This window comes from Anser anser (genome assembly GCF_964211835.1).
Source record: "Anser anser genome assembly, chromosome: 5".
Lineage (NCBI taxonomy): Eukaryota > Metazoa > Chordata > Aves > Anseriformes > Anatidae > Anser > Anser anser.
In genome coordinates, this window is record NC_139725.1 from 13,476,495 (window position 1) to 13,501,263 (window position 24,769).

At 34.0% G+C, this 24,769-nt stretch overlaps 1 protein-coding gene across 7 annotated transcripts in view; it reads left to right on the forward strand.

Moving 5' to 3' along the window:
- The window catches only part of FUT8 (fucosyltransferase 8), a 141,118-nt gene that overhangs the window by 84,826 nt on the left and 31,523 nt on the right, over positions 1-24,769 (forward strand). For 4 of the 7 annotated variants that reach the window (XM_083840451.1, XM_083840453.1, XM_083840452.1 and 1 more), the window contains 4 exons: positions 4,343-4,770; positions 14,084-14,199; positions 14,349-14,514; positions 19,096-19,210. In XM_083840451.1, coding sequence (XP_083696577.1) covers positions 4,568-4,770; positions 14,084-14,199; positions 14,349-14,514; positions 19,096-19,210 — 600 coding nt within the window. In that variant the 5' untranslated portion in view covers positions 4,343-4,567. Of the gene's footprint in view, positions 1-4,342; positions 4,771-11,474; positions 11,602-14,083; positions 14,200-14,348; positions 14,515-19,095; positions 19,211-24,769 lie in introns of those variants that run through there. The other 3 variants (XM_083840454.1, XM_083840455.1, XM_083840456.1) reach the window with 3 other exon arrangements.

A 24,769-nucleotide genomic window follows, 5' to 3' on the forward strand; every position in this document is an offset into this window, starting at 1 on the left:
ATAGTGTGACTGTTCCAAAAACAGATTCTAACGAAAATTAAGTGGCAAAGTAGAGAGGGGTTGTGATGAGAGTCAGAATAATGTGCAAGAGGAGTTGTTTTACTTTGGATACTGGACTGTTAGAATAGGATCAAGTATGATAACACCAAGTGAAAGGATTAAAAATAAGAGTTTCTGTTCATAGAACAGGAGCTCATCAATTTGAAGAGATATATGTGCAAAAAGTTTTGGAGCTATTACGTCCTCACAAAATGGTTGAGGACTGCTAAAAGTAATGGGACCATGAAAAAGACAAATTCAGTCCTAGGATGCATGAGAGAAAAGGAAGTACTTGCTTTGTAGAACATATTGATAACACCTTGCATGTTATGTATGCAATTCTGATTCCTGATGTTCTAAAAAGATTTAATCTGAAAGGGAGCTTGTCCAGGACGCAGAGAATTTGTAAGTCACTCATAGTGAAGTGCCTGTTCTATTTAGACTAGCATATAAGTCTGAGCAAGGATATGGCCGCTTTCTGTAGACATGTTCTGGGTACAGAATAAGACAGGAATTGCACTCTATAAACCGAGTTTATACTAGCACAAGAAAGCTCTAGTATAGATATGCTAAGTATGGATTTAGTTTGGAAATTAAAGACAGCCTTTAAGCATTAGAAGAATGAGTTTTGGAACAGCGTTCCAATAACGTGTTAAAGAAAAACACTGTTGTTGTGTTTTTTTTAAGTGGAACTTAATTGGTTTATAAACAGGTTTCTGTGACATGGTTACCTGAAATGTCAGGGTGTAGATTGTGACTGAAGAAATCTTTTCTAAGCTATTTACTACCTAGCCGAGATTAGAACATGATGTTTTCATTAAACAAATGGTATTTAACCCTTCATGAAGAATACATTATACACATTGTGAATAATATTTGCAATCTGTTTGCTTATTTGTATCAAACGCTACCTAGTCATTTTATTTCTAAAAGGATTATTTCTTTAGTCCTCAGTCCTTTGTCAGAAGCACTGCTGTCACATCATTGTTACATAGGAACTGGAATTGGCAATTTTGTGTTTGCTTTTTTCTTTCTCCTAAGAGCAGAACAGGTTAATATGCTTAGACTGGCATGCTTTCCCAGGTGAAATCTTAAAAATACTGACTTAAATAAGTCATATTAAGAAAAACAAACAATGATAAGACCGTCCAGTCTAAATTACATATACAGTAAAACATACTTTTTGAGTGTTCCACATTTAGTGATCAAAAAGTCATTGTGCTAGTCCTTAACAGTGGAGTGAATTTCGTATTTCATGCTCTGAAAAAGAATTTTAGATAATTTACATGCCATTAAATATAATGGTATAGGTATTAGCTCTAATGATGCATGAGTTTTACTTCATGAGTAGTTTTTTTCTTTTCAACTTATGTAAGGTACCCTTGAAACCAGGTCAGTAGGTAGTTGAGCCAAAAGTACACTTGCTTAACTTGCTTTGAAGTGAGTCTAGAATAATTTGAAACTGTACGTTGCCAAGGAAAAGGGTATAATGCTATTCTAGGCCCATAATTCTGACTGGCAACCAAAAACAAGCAAGCAGGAAGTCTCCACTCTATCACTAGATTTGGTATTGAAATCATGTTGGGAACAGTAAGTTCTTATTTAAATCATTGACATCCTTTCACTTAAAATGATGGTATTGAGTTATTCAAGTTTCTGATTTGTAAGTATCTTCTAAAGGAAGACATTATGGGGCGCAAGGTGAGGAAAGATAGTATTATTTTTTTTCATTCATTAATTGTTTTGCTGTAGCAAAAGAACTTTAATATGGATGCATATTATTTCTTCTGATGGCAGAGCTACACCTCAATCTTTCTTTTTTTTTAAACCATTTTAATTAAGTTAGTGTTCTCTTTACTGTTTCCGTTAGTAATTTTGTAAACACTGCATTCTTTCGTTTGAAGTAGTGGTTTTTAATCAAACCTTTCATGCTAATTTGACTACAAAATGTTTTGTACGCTTACAATGAATTGTGGCTTACATGTGTAGTGTGAACAATTTGATTTTTAAGTCATTGAAGCAGACATTTACTTTTATGTAAATATTCTGTTTTCTTTTTAATGGAATCTAAATAAATTTGTGACACTAACCACTTTTTATGTGCTGTGCATTTGCCAGTAAATACAATTTAATTTGACTTCCTTTCTCACAATATTAGTTTACATTCAACTGATGCATTAAAGATTGTGTATTCCTAATGATTTATAATAGCAAGTACTTATCAAAACGTTTTTACTTCATTAAATAATGCATTTTATATTGAGTTTTTATAATAAAGCTACAGGGTGAAATCAGACCTGAGAAGTAGCTTACTACTAGGTGATACTTTACTTTCAATTTAACTTTAACTTTTTGTCACCCATTTTCTGGGTGATTGGAAGTATAGATGTAAGCATACACTTTTCCACTTAGAGCTTGAACTTCGGTCCATAGGAGTTTTATATTAATTGCGCTTGCAGGTAACTGATTTAACTTCAGGCTTGCTTTGCTTACAGCAACAATCCTCTGTGGTCTGGGTATGGCCTATACTCTCTATATATTCTTTTTATTCGTGCAGTGATCTAAAAGATTGTAGAGGAAGCCACTATTCCTAGAGGCAGTCCCACACTTTTGCCAAGTTAAAGCAAAATATGTAAGCTTTCTTAGAGATCTGTAGAAGATGATATCCTCCTAGCGTGGGAATCTGACCTTGCTTTCAAAAAAAAAATATCTGTTCATAACTCATCTTGTCATAGATGCATTAAATGGAAAGGCATGAGAGAGGTACTACAAAGGTTTTCCATTTCATTAGTAGCATTCAGTTTTTAAATGATTTATCTTGTGTGCCATCTTACTAGTCTTAAGTGAAATTTTTGTGCCTCTTTCAAAATTATACAAACAAAAATCTTCCAGTAAAATAAATATATTTTTTTCAGCATTTTAAAATATTTTTTACCTTTGAATATTTCTATCTGGAAGCAAGTGCTCTGAGTATGGGTGAGTTTGAAAGTTAATGGGGAGTCTTTTCTCTAAACTTGAAATGGAGTTGAAACAAAAGAAAAATCTAAGTGAAAGGAAAAAGAAATTAAGGTGAAAGAAGGATTAAGCAGAATAATAATTTGGGAGAATGTGGGTGTCGATAACACCTCAGAAGAAATTGGGTAGACTTCCAGCTTTGAGAATTGGAAATAGAGGTTATTTTGGAAATTGATTATAAAAGGCATAAGGATGAAGTGGTGTGAGAAGCACTTTTGAAGATTTTGAACTTTTATCTATTAGAGCTTAAAGTTTGTTCTAGATAAAATGAGGAAATTCTTGCAGTCGTTAAATGATGTTTGCCAAGTAGAAAATGAGGAGGTGATTTTGCATTTTTTTTTAAATGAATGCAGTGCTTTTCAATGCGAGAAGGCATTACTTTTTAAGCATTTTTGTACTTTTAATAATAATGATTGTCAAACTGGGTTTGGTAGTTTTAATGCAGAGCAAACCCATTTCTAAAAATTAGGTTTCTAAGCTCAAGCCTGATTTTCAGACCTGTGAGCATAACAATGCCGCATAGGCTTTACTTGAAATCCCCCCTCTTTTTTACTTTTTAAATTTTCAGTGTTTCTTCGTATCTGTTTCAGCAAGTGCAGTGGAAGGGTAAAGAGGGAAGTTGTGTTGTCTTGCAATTTTAAGCAAGAAATAAAATTTTGGCTTTAATTTTAGATGACCATTTCAGTGGTCACGAGAAATTTTAAAGGAAGATATATAATGGGTTGTTTGTGTAGAAACTATTGCTTACAGTCTTTGCAGCGCTTGCAGTTGCTTAATTGGTGTTACAACTGCTCCTAGGCCAATCTACATGCCAATATATTGTTAGAAATGGCAATAACTGTTTTGTTACAGGGTATTAGTCATGTTATAAGATAGTGGAGAAGAGAGTTCATAAAAGCTGAAAAAAAAAGAAAATGAATTTATAATTGAATAAAACTCTTTGTTGTTGATAAAGGAGAATACGAAGTTTACCATGGAATGATGTTTGATGTATTTTAAGGTGTGAAGCGACACTTTAACTGGTAAATATTTCTCTTACAAAAAGTCATGTTTCTTCTGGCCATTTCAAACCCAGAATTAATGGAATATTCTTTTTGTAGTTGTGCCCGAGCTCAGTGTATTTAGTGTGGAAAGTTAAAAATGTTTTCTTTTTCTGTTTGACAGAATGTAGTAACATTTTCAGTCATTATTCCTGATTGTTAATGACAATACACTTAGCTTAATTGCAGTCAAGTATATTTTTATATATCAGAATTATAATTTCTTTTTTTTTTTGTTCTTTTCACAGAGTATACTTCAAGAATGATACAATGTTAATGCTTTCTATGTACAGCTCTGTAAGGATCTTCTCTAAGGAGTTGCAATAAGACAAACACTGAGAATAATTTTTCTCCGGTACAATGTGGTGAAGCAGAGGAACTGAAATTGTGCACTTTTTTGTACAGGCTAAGGACTTAAAATGTTTGTTATTTTGTGAGCAGAAGCAGTTCTGGAGTGAATTGAACATCTGAAAATGCGGCCATGGACTGGTTCCTGGCGTTGGATTATGCTCATCCTCTTTGCTTGGGGAACTTTACTTTTTTATATTGGTGGACACTTGGTACGAGACAGTGAGCACCCAGATCATTCTAGTCGTGAATTATCCAAGATACTTGCTAAACTTGAACGTTTAAAGCAGCAAAATGAAGACTTAAGGAGGATGGCAGAATCTCTCAGGTAGGATCTGAAAATTGTTCAGAAAATGGTTGTATGAAATATCAAAAATTAAATTTTTTTTTAAACTTCACATTTAGTATATTTTAAAGTATAAGTCAGTGTTTCAATCAGTGTTATAAATGAAAGTATGTTCCAAAATGTTTAAAGAAATTCAATAATGTTTTACATTTAATTTTGCTCTAAGATAGTCATTAATTAATGGTGTCCAAGTGCTGTTGCCACAATAACCAATAACTTCTGTAGATGACTAACTTCTCACTGTCAACAAGTGCAAATGGTATGATATTTAAACCAATTAGAACAGCTAGCAACTTTTCTATGCTTCTACATGCAGTAACTGGAAGCATTTATTTTCAAAGTGGTGAGAATTTGTATAGTTTGTTGAAGTTATATGTGAACTTGTTCAAGATGAGCTGCTAAGTTTGCTCCTTGCCAAGCTGCTAAACTTGCAGCAATACTTGTGGAATAGTATGATCATTTCCCTTTTTATAATTATTTGTTGTATTATGGATTGATACAATTACAGTTTAAAGTGTTCTTTCACCTTTTCAGACAACTCTTTACATAGACTTCTGATATCTCTATATTACTTTCTCAAATACTTGTAAGAGAGAGCTTCTTAGGCAGGATGTGATGCCACAGTCAGATTGTGTATAGGTATGTGGATATCACCACACACAACCTAAACGTCCTGCAAGTGCAGAGGCTTCATGTGCTGTTGTAAGAAAATAGAGGAGCAAAACTCTATACAATATTGTAGGGAATGGAAGGATGGTATATTACATTTTTTATTCTTTTTAATCTCAAAGTGAGCTGAATTCATTTACTTTCTCTACCACAATCGCATACAGGCACCAGGACATGTGTAGAAGTGGTCTGACCAGAATAACCTGGGCAGACAAGGTAGACGCAGGGCTTTGGCTATTGAATCCTCATCACGTCTCCTGAGTTATTCTTGGTTGGCAGTGAGAAACTAATTTTGGATTTGCCTTTTAATACCTTTCAGGGGCAGATACCATTTTGGAGCTTCTACCTCACTATTTGGCTTTGCATTTTTTTACTTCTCTTCGTATGAATGAAATCACACATGAACTCCGTAGCAGTTAAATGAATACCTTTCCTTTTAACCCCATTCCTTTTAACTCTATTCTGATATTTCTTCTTGTGCATCCTCTCTTTCATGCATTTCCAGGGCTAGGATCTGCTAGGCTGTGAATTGACTTCCCTGTCTTACTGAAATATCTTATAATTGTATTGTGTTCCTGGTTTCTGGAATGTGCTGTAGATACAGCTGCATGCTGACAAGACTTCTTAGTTTAGGCTCTGTGTTTTGAAAAATGTTTTGGATGTATTAGCCCTGAAGACGTACCTCAGCATTCATGCAGTGCGGCACAGAGGTGCACTAATGCTGCTGACCTAAGCAAAGGTGATTTTCACCTAGAGTAATATGGCCGTGAATACCTGAGTGGGCTGTAGGTGACTAAACGCAATTAATTAATAGATGGTAACAACTACAGTGGCCAAAAGTTAAATATTTTTACTGATGAAATGGTGTAATATAGAGTACGTTGCTGTAAAGAAACATAAGCAAGATTCTGTATTTGAATGCATACAGCAGCTTTAAATTAATTCAGTATTACACAACAGTAGGCCACCTTAGGGTTTCTTGTCTAAGAGGGGAAATATTTGGCCCTGAATGTAAGATTTCCATTCTCATGCTTTCAGCTTCCCACCTTTGGCTGACTTGAATGAGTGGTATTGCACAGTCATTGAAATATGACCATTTCAAATTACACAGTGGCTAGAAAAGAGTAAGTGTTCTTGATTTTACAGATGACAGGGTACTCTTTTCCTTTTAAGGAGGAGGCAGTTGATTCTGTGATGCAGACAAAATAAAGTATATTTTAGGCAGTGACGATTTTCTTAAACACCTTTCTCTTTTTCCTTTATTTTTATACGTTCAGAAAAATACTGTATTTTCAGTGCCAGTTTTTATATAGTAGTTTATATCGTTGATAATTTGCCATGATTTATATAAATAAAACCATTAGTTTATTTCTAATCTAAGCATGTTAGAACAGAACATTCCTTCTCTATACTTCAGATAATTACTGCAATTTTCTAGAATTAAAGTAGGTGATCCAAAACTGTCTTAACTGGACTCAGTACAGCTTCTGTGTGAATATGTTGCTGAAAGACATTTCTGAAACCTTTCTTCCTAGTGGTTCAATGTAACCACAGGAAAACTTGAAACTCTTGCACAAGAAAACCTGAAATGACTTTCAAGACCTATTTGAATAGCAGTACGCCTACATGTTCAGTAGTCAGTGCTGGCAAGAAATGAGCCATCATGGGACTGGAAGGCATAGTTTTTTAAAGGAGGTGATCTGAGATTGGCGACATACTAGACTCTGAGGGGAATAATATATCACAACGTAAAGCCTTTTCATTATTTCTGTTGTGCAACATCCACAACGTTGTTTCTGTAGAAACTTCACAAATAGGTTTGAGATATGTTTCTTGGTCATCCTTCCACATTATTAAATCAAAAAAGTGATAAAGGATTTCCGTTCCTCCTTTCTATGTTTGCCAGATAGAACAGGCAGTGTTAAAAATAACTATTGGATTTAAAATAGCCCATTTATAGTTTTAAATATGACTATTTACAATGAGGCAGTAGCCAACAGACTGTGGTTTCAGTATGTGTCCTGTAAGAGATTACTGCTGCTGTGAATATGTATTAAAAAAAAAACAACAAAAATTAGAATTAGAGAAGATAACTGTTACTCTAGATATAGAGTATATTATAACGTACAACAGAGTTAAGCTAACTCATGAATTTAAACATATTTGAACAGTAATTCTAGGTTAAAGTCACTAGGAATTTAAACACAAGAGTACCTAGCTGGAGCACTCTTTTATTGCTGCAGCAATAAACAGGAATCTGACTAACTTTATTAGTAAACATATTTTGACATAATTAGATAAAACTTGTGGGTGGAAAAGAAGCCCCAAGTAAACTTATTTCAGTGGACAAAGAGGCTTTGTGAATGGCAGAAAATTACCATCATATGTAGCTGTGCCATTAATAATAGATACCTAGGGCAGGGGGCAATGGACAGAAAGCAAATATGATTACAAAAACTGTATAGTTTAATAAAATTAGAAGCCATTGAAACAATTTCCATTTGGAAGTTAGAGAAAAAATGGTATTTGATCTTTAGTTACATGGAGACCTTAGTTATATGGTAAAATACATTTCAATATAGCACATTTCAGTTGCCCATCATTTCCCGTTATCATTGATTCCTGTGGCTTCTCTGACTTCATACTCCCATGATAAAAGAGCACAGTCCCCTGAGATGGTAGAAAGTAAGAGCTGGGGCGTGCATGGATGACATCTGGTCATCCATGCAGGCCAGCACATGGCAACAAGAAGTGATCTTTCCACTGTGAGATTTGAATGCTCTTTTGCTGCCAATTTATGTAGCAGCCCTTCATCTCCAAAACCAAGAAATCAGACCCTGTGAGACATACCTTATATGCATGCAAAATCAACCATTTAAAAGTTGAGACATGCTGTATCCATGACAAAACTTTACAAAACCTTGCTTAGCCCTCTTTTGTTTTATAACGCTTAAAAACACGTTAGATCTTGTAACTTTTCCCCGGTTGCTTTTCTCCTATGCAGGATGCGTAGCATGTAGAATTAGGGCTTAGGTCAGTGAGAAGTCTGTATTGTTTTGTTTTGTTTTGTTTTCCTAACATTTGTATGTTTGATTTCATGGTACCTTGCAATAGTGCAAGTTGGAGCAGTCCTATCTTTGAAAATTGCTTGATTTTAAGATATCCCTTTATTAATTAAGTGCTCTTTTGTATTGCACCTCTGATGACTTCAGGCATCATCTCCTTTTTATAGTGCATTTGGAAAGCCTTAGGTGAGAAGTTAATGTAGTTTTTTCTTTTGTTAATATGCTGCTCTTTAAAAACTTGTGAACTATAAAGAGTCACAGAAATATACCAGTGATGCAGAAGATACATGAAATTAAAGGTGTTTTGTATTGCCTGGATTTTAGAAGTTATGTGCACGATTATTGTGGCATAATGAGATTTGGAGAATTACCATAATCCTTACACGTTTATAAACAATATTGGTGTGAGCACATCTGGGTTAATTTTAGAAGTAGCCTACATCTCATTAGTGCAAAATAGTAATAACATGGAGTTCTTTTATAAATTTTACTATTCTATTTCTAGTAGAATTGAAAGAGCCTTTCAAGAACAGTTACTACAGATGTCATAGGTCTTGCAGCAAAAAGGGAAACCTTTACTACAAATATTGTTTTTACTTAAAAGAGACTTGCTAGGGAGTAATAATCAAAGCAAAGTATTGCATAATGTTGTTTCATTATCATCCTGCACTGTAGTTTTACCTGAAGTTCAAATTTACTAGTAGGATTATGATAAGACTGCTGAAGACTGTTGCTGTTGCGTCTAGATGATACAAGGCTTGTACGAGGAGGAGAACTTAAAATGATTACTTTTGTGATATCAGATATTCTTAAATGGAAGCTGGAAAAGTTGTGTGTATGCTTTCATCTATCCCCTAGACTTCCTTTTTACAATAGATTAATGGTTCATAATATTCACATACTCCTTTGTATGTTGCTGGAAGACATTCATGTTTTTATCTTACATTGTTTGTTAGTCGTATCCTCTCCTGGCAGATATGCCTGGCAGTGTAGGAAACAGCAATTTCAGAGTTCTCTTCAGGGAAACAGAGAATCTTGTTAAATGTATTCTTACTGTGTTCATATTACTCATATGTCACATTCCATTTATATTTAAGGATATATATTTACTCCCTTGAGTCTATTAAATATTAAATTTTGTGGAAAATGCAATTGTTTTAATAAGTACAATAACCTATTTCTTATCTGAATAGGAGCAAATGTTACAAAGCGGAACGGGAGTGAAAAAGGGCAAAATGTAGTTACAAAAACACAGCAAAAAACAACAAGTACTGGTATTTCTAGACACTGTTTTCATATTTTGGAGTATAGCTTCAGAGCAAAGAACTAAAATATATTGATTTTGAAAGAGCAGTATGACTGCTTTAATGTAGTTGGAGCTGAGGCTGGGACAGAATCCAACCTCAGGATCAATTAATCATGTGCAAATCTATTAAAGCTCTTCTGTCAATCACTCTGAGCAATTTTGGGCCCAGTAAGCCTGTAGAACCTGGTAAACATTGAAAGGTACTTGGATACAAGAATATGTTTAGTTTGATAAAATTTAAAATATTATTTTAAAATATTTTCTATTAGGTGTATTTAAGTGTCTCATGTTCAAAGCTGAGGTCAGCTCACAGAGCCAAGGGGTGAGGGAGAAAATAATTGACTTATGTGGTATGCATCTCTGGTCTTTTTTTTTTTTTTTTTTTTTTTTTTTTGTGCGATTCTGAACTAAGGGAAGGAACACATCTTCAGGGGATATAAATCAGCACTGATCAGAGCTATGCTGATTTAAATTGACTAGGGAGCCTGTTCACTCTTTATTTGCAGGTAACCTTGAATATTTCCTTTCAGTTTTATTTACTGGGGATGTTTTTATCTTAGAAGGGTGAAGTGACAGCTTAAATTCCCTTTGTTTGTTTGTGTGTGTTAGTAGTCATTAATAATCAAACATCATTTTCTTCTTGTAGAAAGAAGAAATGCCAAATATAATGTAGATTTAGTTATTTATAAGCCTTCCAGTGCTACACAAAGAACTCAGAAAGATATAAATAAAAGAATGAGAAAATGTGTGAGCTTTTGAAATCTTATATTTTTCCTTTTGCTGGTAAATTAATATAAACTTTTAAATACATAAGAAATAGAAAAAGATTAACATATTTCTGTAATTTTTGGATAAAATTTGTTTACAAGCATTTTAGAAAATATGGCAGTTAAATTGGAAGTCGCTACGTTACATTGCTGAGTGCTTCTTTTTGCTTTCAGAGATTCAGATTAGAGATGCTACTTTACCATTGTCCCTCTGTTACGTAAGGTGATGAGAAAATGGCCTCAGTGATATGGATAGTGTACACAGATTTCTTTTTTCTGTCTTGGAGTGCAGCTGGATTACTAAACAAGGGCAAAGCAGAAACTGTTTATCTGTATAACATAATTCCTCTGATATTGAAAGCTATACAGTAATATTTTTATTTGCTATGAGTTTATTATGGAAAAGATCATTTGTATTTACTTCAAAATGGTTGGAAGTGGTATGCAAAAATCACAGCTTGTAAGTACTGAGAAAAATAATTCAAACAAATCTGCTATTTGATGTACTATCATGGCTGCCCATGTGAGTGGATTATAAATCTGTTTATTTTGTATTTATAACTTAATTTACAATGTTATTTTAGCAATAAATGAAAGGTATGTGCTAGATGCTTCCTGACATGTTCTTTTATTGTTGGTATGAATAATCATAATTTAGATTAACTCACTTGAAACTCAAATCTCAAATGTTAAGGAGAAAGTCAGTTGTCAGGGCTGATTTTGGTATGGGAACTTATGCATGTGTTTTTCAACAGGAGTTCTTATGAATAAGTATATGTTATTCATAGGACTGTCTGCTCTGGAAGTTATCTACATAGATGCCATGAGTATAGATAAGGATTGCAATTCAAACACTTTTCCCTCAAATGTTGCCTTATCTCCAACTCAGTAGATGTACTTGTAGAGGGCAGTAACAAGAAAGCTGTGCTGGTTGCAGAGAAGAACCTTTTCCTTAATTTTGAGACTGGATGAAAGTGAGGAAGACAGCAATTCCAAGTCTGATGAGGTAACAGATTAAGAGATGAAACTTCAAAAAAACGTTATTTTAGTTTTATCTTAAAATGATGTGATTTTTAAAAATCCAAACAACTAGCTTAGGAGAATCCCTCCCTACTGCCATCTTAGCTCTTTTTATCTGACAACATAAGTATTGTAAACATTTTTATTGCAGTATGCCAAAGCAAGTTGAAATTTAAATGGCATATAATTTTCTTCTTTAAAATTTGAATTATATCAGATGACCACAGTTATTGTGCTTCATTCATATTATCCATCCTTCTGTAGGACCTAATTGCTACTTTAGCAGACTGACTTTATGTTCAGAGGGTTTATGGGCTGTCTGAAGATTTCCTACGGTAACAATTTTGTACCATTTACCTTAATATTCTTCACAAATTCTACATTTAGGGAATTGGAATTATACAGGATAAGCCATTCCTTTTTTCCTTGAAACTTTGCAGTAATTTTGTGGTTAGGTGTCCTGTCACAATCCAAAGTGGGATACCAAGTTGGTGGATCACAAATAGATTTCAACCTTGTAGTTTTAAACTACTGAAAGAACTTAAATAAGTTTCAGTATGTTTTTTAAGGGTTGGTTTGTATTTTTTTGTGCATGGCAATACAGTACCATATCTTGGTATAGCATCTAACTATGTATTTGCTTTAGAATCAAATTCACGAATGTGTGGTCTTTGCCTGTTCGTTCAGGAGGAGTATATTTTGGGAGTACACATATTTCAGCTTAGAATATTTTCTCTGGTTTTGTCATGCTTGCTTCCTCGGTGCATAAAAATACAGATATATGATCAGTTACTGATCACTCCTTTTTATTTACCATGGTAGAATGAACGGTGAGAGCTTTAAATCCCAAACAAATATCTTGCACTCATTTAATTAGCTTCTAATATGGAGTTTTGATTGTAGATTTTTTTAATAACTTTCTGTGAGATTGCACAACCTTCTTTTTTACCTTTCCCTCCCCACTCTGAAAAAAAAGGGCATTAATGGTATGCTTCATGTTATATACCTTTCTGATGCTCACATTAGATATTTATCCCTTTCAAATGTTTAAGTGATAATGGATTTTTCATCAGCACCTAAATTTATGTTGATATTTAACTATCCAGATCTGACAGATGTTAAAGTTAATGACAACCTCCTAAAGATCCTACTGAAATGCAATTTTCGCTTTAGGGTGAAGATACTCCCTCTGGCACTTATTTTCTCTATGCTAGAGGCATCTGTGATCTGGCAAAGGATCTTCCCTTTTTGTGTCTTGAAACTCTGCGTACACGTGTGTGGAGAGAATATCTCTTTATGATCATATACTGTTGTGTTTGTGATGAATGAAGAATTATCTTCATGTTCTCTAAGAATTCTCTATTCCTCATAGTTCTAGGAACTTTTCATTACATATCTGCTTCCTCTTTTCCTATGCAAGATCAGCTCTTAGAAAAATCTTACAAAAAGATGGAATACTTTTTATCCTGTGGGTCCACCAGAAGTTTCATTTTTGCATAGACGAAAGGGTTTATGTTTTTCCCTCCATTCATTTTTAATTTACAAGGTAAATAGACGGTGGTATCTAATTTTTATTCCTCAACAGTTTCAGTTTATTAATTTGTGGATTCAATTTGAGGTGATGAGCAAATCTCTGTAATACCCTCAGGGCTGATTGGTGGCTTACAGGTTTTATAAGTATATAAGTATTATATATATATATATAAATATATATATAAGTTTATAAGTTTATAAGTATAGAAATACTTATCCTGTGCTCACATACCAGAGATTTCAGAAATGGGTGTCACATTTTTTAGTATTGTTTCAGGTCACCAGCACTTGAGATTACTAGAGTTGTCAAGAAAAATTATCACAATGATGCATTTGAGAAGCTAGGATCTTGTGCTGAGTCCAAAAAAATACACTGAAATCATCTTGCGATTATATGTAGGAAGGCTAACTTAAAAGGTGGAGTTGCAGTCTTGGAACCCTGGTTCTCTAGCAATACACAGCCAGCGTTCCAGACTAGAATGTACGTCCTTTGTGAAAATCATAAGTACCAAGAACTTGAATCTTGTAAAGGAACACTCAATTTGGCTTTGCTCGTGTGCCAGTCAGTCCAGCAAATGGTCATGTTTATCCTGTTTCTTACAGGAAAAGAGTTGAGCTGCTGCAAATACTGCTTTAATAAGTAGGGCCTAGTATTGTTATCCTCAGTGAGGGGAAGCCTTGTAAACAGCATAACGCTAGGCTGAATCTATGTGTTGCAGCTATGTTATGTACTTTTTCCCATGAATCCAAGGTTTTAAAATCTTAATTTGTGTTAATACATTTAATTTCTTCTGGTTTAAAAAAATGCCAAGAACGTTATCAGCAAAACAGCATGGAACAAAAATGAGAGGAGAGCTGAATTGTTAACACAAATAATTTAGCAAATATCACTTACATTTATAAATCATATAATTTCTTTATTTTCTATATCCTAGGATACCAGATGGTCCCATTGATCAGGGACCAGCTGCAGGAAAGGTACATGCTTTAGAGGAGCAACTTTTAAAGGCCAAAGAACAGATAGAAAACTATAAGAAGCGGCCAGGAGATGGTTGGTAGATACATTTTCTTTTACTTCTCAAACTAGTTTTGGCATTCCATATCACTAATATATTTATTAAAAATAAAAATAAAAAATTGAGCTACAAGTGCTGATGCTTTTATGTTTCTTCTTTTTTTTTTTTTTTTTAATTTTAATAGGGGGCCTTGGAAGAGACCATGAAATACTGAGGAGAAGGATCGAAAATGGGGCTAAAGAACTTTGGTTTTTCCTCCAGAGTGAATTAAAGAAGTTAAAAAAACTAGAAGGAAGTGAACTGCAAAGACGCATTGATGAATTCCTGTCTGATCTGGGTCATCAGGAAAGGTATTTGTATTAGTTGCTTCTGCATTTATATTGGAAGGACTGTGGATTGATTTAAGTAAGTAAAATACTGATGTACTGCTTTAAAAAGTTCTTAGGATAAATTACTGGTGTGATATTACTGCCTAAAATAGCATGTCTGAAGCATGAAAATAAAATTATAATTTTATTTAATGGGATATAAATTATATATTCAGTTTATGTCACTGTAGCTTAGAGTATGACGCTTTAACTTGATATTTGGGTTTTAACTGGAAGACTTGTGTCTCAGAATGCCAGTTGTAGCTTTTCAATTGCATCTATCTGTATGTGTACATGTACGTGTATTTGAACATACAGCAAAACCATGAGAAAACCTTCAATATATTTCTTTTTGATATAAAAATCATATCATATAGTATCTGATCATAAATACTAGAATATAAATTCCATTGATTGTGGGGATATTATATAATTATAAGTACTTTAAAATTGGGTAAGATCTTAATTTCAGGACTAATTGTCATTCTGAAAAGTCACTTTTCCCCCTAATTAAAACTTAGCAGAGAATATATCAAATAGAAATTACCTTTACTTAAGTTTTCATTATTATGTTGGAATTATATTTTCAGTTGTTGATCTTCTGGCCTCCGCATTGTTGAAATTCCTTTTGTTGAAATATCATTGTTGAAATACCTTAAAACATTCAGTGTAAGTCTTGTTCATGCTCAACAAAATTATTTCAAGAAGTGTCAAAAATTCAGTAAAATCTCTGTAAGCCTATTATATTTAAAATGTTAAGTTCCCAACAGGATTTCAGTGGCAATTTCTGTCTCGTTAGTAAACAGTCAAAAGAAAATTTTGGAGTTAACTAAATATGCCACCTTAAACAAGTATCTCTCCCCCAAAATCTGAGAAATCTGCATGTTTGAACATCGGTAGTAAAGCATGAGCCTTTGAAAATATTACTGTAGTAAAAGGAAAACCTGGTAAGAAATTTTTGGAAGTCATGTAAACAACATTTAAAAAAAATAGTTTAAAAATATGAGTTTGATCATTAGTGTGGGCAAAGACTTCAGTCTATTTAATTTTGTAATTTAATCTTTCAAACCCCAGAATGTCACAGATTGATGGAGTTTAAAGTGAGAAGGGACCATTCAATTATCTAGAGTTATTATCTGTATAAAATAGGCCATTATGTTTCATCTAATTATTTCTCTGCTGAGTGCAATAATGCATGTTTGACTGAAGTAGTGCTTGGCCAAGCAGAATTTTCTGAAAAACCTCAGATCGTCCATTGAACAGTCAACCAACAGAGAAGCTGCCACTTCCCTATGGTTTCAATAGTTATTTCTACTCAGAAATGTTTGCTTGCCTCCAGAGAAGTTATTTTCTCTTAGGTTCGTGGGCTGCAGGTCGTTGACTTTTGACATATCATTTAAACTGTGTGTGCTGAAACTGGAGCACATTGTGTTATGGCAAACTTACTGATATCCATCATGGGGACCAAATCACTTCTGTACACATTACTGAAGTGTTTATATACTCTAGATTGCATTAGGCAGTAGCGACAGTGGAATCTTGAATATTGTTTTGATGCCAGAATATTTTTATGTCCCTACCTCCCAGGATGAATCTTTCTCTTACTCCTTTCCTTCCAGCACCAATGACTATTAATTCATTAAGGCCAACTTGCAAGTTATCTGTATTTCTGTCTGACAGCCTTATCTTCATATCTGTCTTTACTTAAGGATGAGATGAAACTCCTGGTAGAAACACATCTTTACACTGAATATGAAAATTGTACATTGTAGACCTCTCAAAGTTTTAAGTCCCACCACAGAAGTCTGTGGTACTTGAAGAAATTTGTATATATGGTACAGTGAATAACAGCTGTGCTTTTTTTTTTTTTTTTTTTTAACATTTTTCTTGTTGAATAAGATCAGTCTTTACATGGTGTTTATCAAAAGAAGAATGTCATGGAGTCTGTTGAGTCTTAGAAGCAGATCTGTGTAGACTTTCCTGTGTAGTGAGGTCCCCAAAGAATTCTGATGCTTTTTAAGTGAAAACCAAACAGCCAGAAACTGTTTTAAAGATAAATAAATAAATAAAGCGTAGACTAATTTTTTGAAATATGGAAATTCAAAGCAACTGTGTAAGAGAAAATATACAAAAATGTTCCTAAAGTATTCAGTCTGTGTACTTGGTGTATTTGCAAGATTGGCTTCAGGTAGAAAAAAGATCTTGTGTTGCAGAATGCACCTCTTGGTTGCCTCTATTCCTTAGAAAGTTCATTCTTTCACCTTTGAAGTCTGTCTGCCGCTTTCTTTTTAGTCTCAGTCTTTCCTAAGCTGCAGGAAGATTCCTAGCTCCTTGTGTGCACATCCTTCGGCCTGTGAAGCAATGCTGTTTATGGGATGTCCTTTTTCCTTAGGATGCACTGTAGCTACCCAGTCTCTTTTTTCCTGCACACGGTCCATATGATCTTTTTCCTAAAAAGGAACGTAAATTTACGACGAGCAAATCAGATGCTGTTACTCACTCTGAGAATCACTGGAATTTGGCTGTTTTGCTAATTGCTGATTGAAAATATTGTTGCCTATATATCTGAGATAAATGAAATACTGTATGTTAAGCTGGTATTACTATATTTATATATATACATAAATTTACTTACATATTTTGTTACATATAATCTAATTTCGGTTAGAAAGCTTAGAGTTAAGTGTAAGTACTTAGGGCAGTTTCTAGTGTCTTCATTATGAGGGAAAGCGGATACAGGGGTAGGAATTCATGCAGTGACAAGATAGCTATCTAAGTAAAGCAGCTGATTTTTCTTGTTGCTTATGAGGAAAACTTGTTGTGTCATATTAAAAATTTGCTTGTTTTTAGAGATGGTAGACTTAAAGACGGTTTCTGTGTCTCCAGCTAAGTAGTATTGGAGTTCTTTGGTAACCTTAGTGCTGTTGTGCAAATGGTCTATTGCTAACATGATAGCACTTCTACTGTCTGATACCTTAAATGCTATTTCTTGGCTCTGCCCTAGGGGTTGTGTAGATTTTCTCAGTAAGGGTGCCGGACTTGATAGATGTTTTAGTCTAGTATTTCACTACTTAGTCTGTTTAAGAAACAACGTAGCCCAATGCAGAGTTTCCTGCATTGGAATATGTAATTATGTTATTGTAGTTGCCATAGGGAAGAGGGTCTTTGAGTGCAGCTTCATCTTAACAGTGGAAAGACTACTTGATATAGAGTTAACAAAAAAGAACAGATTAATCTACTAGTTGTCATGACTGTGTTCTATGTTGGCTTTCTATTGTCTGCAAAGTGGCTGTTAACACGTTTCATTCCTTCTCATCCTGTTGAACAGTTGTCATCATTGTATTTGTGGTAGATTTGTGGTAGCTGGCCAAGGTTTGATGCATAGTGTTGGACATATTTTCACATTATTTCAGTTTAGTGGAACATCTAACATCTTTTTTCCTCTGAGTTTTTATTTATTGATGTACAGTGTCTAGGATATTTATACATGATTTTGCCATGTGGCTAGAATAAATGTCTAGACTTTAAAAACGTGTTAAAGATGCCCACCCCCCCTCTGCCTTTTTTTGTGTGTGACAATCAAATGCAGATGAAATACAGAGCCAGATTCTTTACTCCACTCTGCTTTCTAGGAGCAAAATGCTTTCAGAGCAGCTCCAAGATTTAGTTTATGATACGAAACAAAAATAGCAACAACCAGTTGATATTGTTCGTTAGTAACACAATGAAAGACGAAATTTGACTTAATAAGGATCTACAAGTCCAATATCTGAAATTATTTCTTTCTGCCATTTGGCTATCCACAATATCCTGTAATAATCCTATTCAGGCTCATCTTTTGTCTGCACTTTGCTATCTCAGGCTAAGTGATCACCAGTCCACCTACTTTGGCTTTCTATATGGAGCCCGGCCCTGGTCTTTGATATTTATCCATGTCTTTTATAAATCTGTCTTATTAAGCTATTGTGGTGGTCTGCTGCATGCAAAAGAACATAGCAGAAGTAAAGCTAAAGAATACACGTTTCCTAGCAAGAGCAATCAAAGAAAGGAGGTCTCCCTGACTGTGTGTTAAATCTGCAGTAACTTATCATCATGTCTGTGTGATAACACATGTGAATTTCTCTGTTCCTGATTTACTTCAGACTTTTACAGAGTAAATATTTTTTTAGAAAAGGATTGTGGGTAGTTTCTGAAACCTCTTCCATGAATTCATAAGATTAAGTTTCATGGTCTCAAGACAGTATTGACTGTCTGTTGGTCACAGTATTGTGACTACATTCAAAGAGCATCTTCTCTAGTATCCACAAAAATGATTCAGGATGTATTTTCTAGCCCATCACTTGTTTAATTCTATAATTACTTATCGTTATGGAACATATGTTAAATGGAGGACGCAGTCTTTCTTGGTTGCTGTTTGGATTGTAGGGTAGGAGGTGGCATGAAGGAACTGGTTTTGAGGCTATTGTTGGAATAACTGTTTCATTTTTCTTTGATTTCATCTAATCCTTCAAAGTTAGGATTGTTTCCTCTTTTCTCAAGATTGTTTCCCATTGGTGTTTATAGGTCAATAATGACGGACTTGTACTACCTCAGTCAAACAGACGGAGCAGGAGATTGGCGGGAAAAAGAGGCCAAAGATCTAACAGATCTGGTACAGAGGAGAATAACTTACCTACAGGTAGGAACAATACAGCTTTTAAATCAAGAGAAACATTAAAAATTTTTTTGATAGAACACTTAGCTATATCTTTGTAACAGAATAATTACATGATAGTTTTAAGTAAATGTTTATGTATGAATGAATTGAATACAATAGAAATGAGAACATTTGTTTTGAGAATTATTTTATGCATATGTGGAATAGTAGTATTTCAGGCAAAAGAGGATAATAAGAAACAGCTATTTACAGTTCTGTTTGTAACTGGGCAGAAGGATATCTGCTGTGTTTTTTTTTTTTCTGTATACATGGTTTCCACTTGGTTGTACTTTTCTGTTTGGATTCTTTATTTTATTACAAAAGTTAAATCTTTGCTTTGTATCTACATCTGTTAGAGTATAAGAACATATATATGTTCATAGTGTTAAAAAAAAAAACATGAAAGTCTTCATATGAAAATTCTGAGCAAGCAGCCCACTCTGAGGAATGAGTACACAAAACTGAAGTGCTTGTATGGAATGCTGTACAGTCCTAGTCTGTTTCAAAAATTGTGTGAGACTTCTCACAGGTACTCATAATATTTGAGCTCAAGAAGCCTTTTTAACGTATATATATGCCTTGTGTATGTCTATAAGATTTAGACAAAACTTAAATGCTTACATTATTTTGTAGTGAAATTGAAATAAAATTACCTACAAAGAGCTGAAAGCCCAATTAGATCCTCCTAAAATTTCTTTAGGTATGTACAGTATATAACAAAGGGCTTTCCTCCATATGGAGGTAACTTATTTAATAAAAAAGTAAAAACAGTACTAAGAATGAAACCAACGCCAATTCACAACAAACGCAGAATACTAAATAATATTTTGTATTTGTAGCAAAACTAGTAAAAGACTTTCAGAAAGTATATTATGTCACCAAGTACTTCTGAGAAGGGTAAGTGTCTTTATCTCATTACATTGAGAAGAAAACCTGATAATCACAATGAGTAGATGATTTATAGAAAGTTGTGGCATTATGTTCAGAATTTGAATTGGGTCTAATATACTTGGCTCAATTTCCATCATACAGGCTGTTTTCATTTCTCTGTTTCTTTTACAAATTAGTTAAAAAGGAATCAATACTAATATTTCTCACATGGGAAGAACTGAACAATTTTTCATATTTGTTCATGTATTTAAAATATAAAATTAAGCATTATGGGTTCATCCTATAGCAGAGAGAAGCATATAATAAAGTGTTTTCCTTCTTCTCTCATTTTTTTTCTTAAGTTTCTATATTACAGAAGGAATTATGCTGTTTTTTGTTTTTTATTAACTCATGACTGGTAGATGATAGAGATTAAGAACATTGTATTGAAGCTGTACATCAGATCCACATTTTATGCAGCCGTTTTACATGGAAGGATCTAGAAAGGGCATATGTTTTCTTAATACTTGTCTTTGAGATTTAAATTGAAAATGGTAGTATGTGTTTTCCAAAAAATGTAGCTATAGCTTTGATAAAGGTTGATATTTTTAGCAAATCAACAGGTCATTAAAAATATCACTATTTTTGTGCTTAGAAAATAAGCAGCAACACATTAAAACAAATTAAATGGATATTTTATAAACAGGTATTAATACCCTGGTTTTTTTTTTTATGTCTTTTAGTTTAGAATTCAAAACATTTTAGCCGTATTGAATGCTCAGGGTTTCTAGTACTAAAACATGAAATATATATATGTGATAAGCCTTCTCTCACTAAACTATTATTTCTTTCATATGCTTACTGTGTTTCTTTTATACATCTCTTTTTCAAGGTAAATATACCTTAACTTTTCAGTCATTCTTCATGTGTGAGAATTTATAATACCTTTAATTTTTCTCCCTGATGTTTCCCCTTTTAGAAGTGAGCATTCAGTAGCGGACAATAGCATTGCTTTATAGAATATTACCAAAATATGTTTTTCCTTACCTTTTTATACAGTCTAAGGTATTCCTTAGCTAACAATAGATCTCCATTAACCTTATGACAAGGAGGAGCTGTTGAAAATGATGACCAAGATTTTTAATTCAGCTGAATTTGAAACAATTTTTTTTCTGTTCCACTGTGCTTTTTTTCTGCTAACTTTGGTGATTCTCTTCTGGAATTTATGACAATTTTCTCTAGACTTAAATAATTTAAAATTTTGTTGATATTTAACTGCTTTGCCTTTTTTTTTTTTGTAGTCTGTTCTTGATCTTTAACAACACTTTGGCCCTTACTCCAAGCCTACTTTTTCTTTGAAATTTGGTTGCTAAAAAACAGAAGCAAAACATAAAACACACAGGCATGCACACAAACACACACAAACACCACCACCAAAACCAGAAAAATTACAGTGTAGCAAGAAACTGTGGATAGAATTGTTTAGTGCCTAAATGTGTTTATGGATGGTAATTTACCTCCAGGTCTCTACTGTTACCATATAAAAGATTCAAACTCTAAGGCATGGCAATTCTGAATGTGTGTAATATTGCCCAGACTTCAGAGTGGAAATCTAGCCTACTCTTCAAAGCTACAAAATAGAGTTTCTTATGAGTAGTTACAGTCTGAAGTGGGTCATTCTCATATATAATTACTGTCATCTCTCTTTGCCTTTTTATCTTTATTCCTCTGACTGAAAAAAAAAAAAATTTGAAGGTGGAAACTGTTGCCTACATGCCTATACACCAAGCTGGACATAAGCTTTTGGAGAACTTCTAAAGCTTAAAATATCTCTTGTCTTGACTGATTGATGATCCAAAACTGGAATGTGCCTGTGACTATGTTTTGAAGACTAATAGATGTGTTTTCTAGTAATTATGTTTAAAAATACATTTGTGGATTTCAGGAATTTGAAGAGTGTAGTGCTGACTGTGAGTAAGCAATGTAATGCTGTCTGTGGTCTGAAACTACAGATATTCATTAATTATCTCTATTCCTCTATTCATAAAATAACCATGTACAAAAAAATCAACAAACAACAACCTTCCCAACTCCATACCAAAAACTCTGATGTGGAACATCCAAGCAATTTTTTTGGGGGGGGGGAGTGTGTGTGTGTGGGGGGGGGGGGGCGGGGGGGTGGTGAAGAATAATAGTACTGCGTGGTTTCTCGCTGGGACACGTTGAACCATGATAGCTGCATTATTTTGGGACGTCTCCCTGGGAAATCATTCAGCTGAATGATTGTGAATAGTGATGACTGCTACTTCATTTGGATGGTATTACCATAAATTTGATTTAATGAGGCTACATTTAGCTTGTTCCCTGTAGTTAGAGCAACACTTAAAAGGCTAGGAGCTTATGTTTAAGCAAAAGACTGTACATTCAGAGATAAGTCTGAAGAGAAGTCTGATGTTTAAATTGTCAGACAAGGGCTCCAATAGTACTGTGTAGTATAGTACTCTATTCTAGAAGTAGGATGGAGTGAGCAAACGATAAAAAAGGGGGTGGTTTGCTTTCTTGCTCTTTACTTTTTTGTTTTATGTATTTTAGGGATTTTATGATTCACCATGCCATCTTCCAATAGCAGAATATTTTTTGCTTCCAACTAAAAAAAAATATGCAAAACTGGCATTTTGTTCTAATTTGGAGGTTAAAAATATTAGCCAGGTAAAAATGTTATTAAAGTAGTCAATAACATCATAGTCTGCCATACTCATACTGCTTAGCTGGGGTGGTGTATGTATCCATAAGAGAGACTTTGTTCAAAGGTGTCTGGATTTACCAGTATTTTTGTTGATTTAATCTGTAACTTATTTTTTTTTCTGTCTTAAGAAAGTATATTAAATTTTCTCTTCTCATCCCTCCCCCCATTAAAGTTAATAATAGGTGTTTTTAATAAAAGCAATCATGTTAAAATAACAGCAACAAAAAGGCTCAGGGCACTCTGCGTATGTACAAAGGGATGTACCCTTCACAACTAATTGTCAGTCTTGTACTTGTCTTTAATAGTAGACAAGGTTGTCAAGTTTATCTGGTTAAAGTTCCATCATTTGACCTACATATAATCATTTAATTTGAAATGAGTCAGTGCCACTAGTGATCAACAGAATTGAAAGGAGATAATGACAGTTGTGTTTGTATCTAAGGGGACATCACTGAACAGAAGATGAACAGATTCTGTCTCAGATTCAGGTTTGCGATCACATTTATATGTGATTATATTTGTAATACGACTTCTTGTTCAGTGAGTGGTCAGTGGATTATTTTGATTGCACATCTCTGGCACTTATTAAATTTTTTTGTAAACAGTTTCATTGTGTATTGAACCGTCTTTACTGTTTGATATTGCAAGCTCATCTTGTTTTTTCAGTTCTTCTCCCATCTTCGTCAGATCATTGAATTAATTGCACAGTAATGGAAGAGTGGGCTTGATTACTTCCCTATAAGACTAGAAAAAAACCCAAAAACTTAAACAAATGAACGAATCCAAGCATTTTAAAAGTTAATCTTTCTGGGCAAAATAGAAAGATTTAGAAGTAAAACAAAAGAATTAAAGAGGAAAAGCAGATGGCAAGCCATTTTTTCTGACTTTTTGTGAAGGTATGGAAAGGAATTGAGTTTTTTCAATCATTTCCATACTTTAAATAAAATGTAAAAATGATTTGAGTATTTCTTAAGACATGTCTTGTGTCATCTTCATTAGCTTTTTAGCAAATTCAGTATCTCTAAGTATAGTATTAGGGTAATAACTTGTTTACAAAGTGCTATCACTGCTGATATCTACACGAAGTTTTCTTCTAGAATTTGTATGTAGTGGATTGAGGAGCTTCATGTGTAGCCCACCTGCATGCTGCAATGTTTTTCTTGTGATGTGTTTATCGTAGGAGTGTAGGTGTGAGTTAGAGGAATTAACGTTAGAGGCAGATTAGACTCCTTCTCTTTCCCTACAACACACATGGTAGTAATAACATGTAAGATCAAATTCATACTGTTTCTGATTAGCAAAGGAAGAAACTTCCCCCCCAGTACTGAAGGGGAGCTAGTATGAAAAGGACCCATTACCCATTAAAAGTGCCATCAGAAAGAAAGGGGAATAGAAGATTGTGTGAATTGCTTTTGTGATAACTAGGATGAGGAAGATCTTTCCTTGACATCATTCTCTCAAAAACTGGGATTTTCCACAAAATCTGGGTGGGACTGTCTCCTCCATGAGACTGCGTAGCATTAAACAATAAAGTATTTATTGAAAATATAAAAATCAACACCTTTTTAAAATAACATTTTTGTGTTTATGAGGTTACCTTGTGATTTGTAGTGGACTGCTCGCCCACTCCAGTCTTAACTGTCCTGATTCATTAGATGATAACGCATTTCTCTAAACACTTAACATATACAAACAAAACTGTCATTTTTCTTAGTAAAATGCATGTTAAATAGCAGTGTTTACTTGTGCTAGTTTGTCAGGTATTTTGGTGGCTAACTGCCCACTTGGTTATGAGGCATTTAAGCATTATTTCTGACATCTTTCCCATCTGATCCCGATGGCTCTGTGAATATGCTAATTAAAAGACCCCTGGAGAAGGAGGCTCTTTGAGCACCAAGAGAAGTGGGAGGTGGGAGATGGGAAAT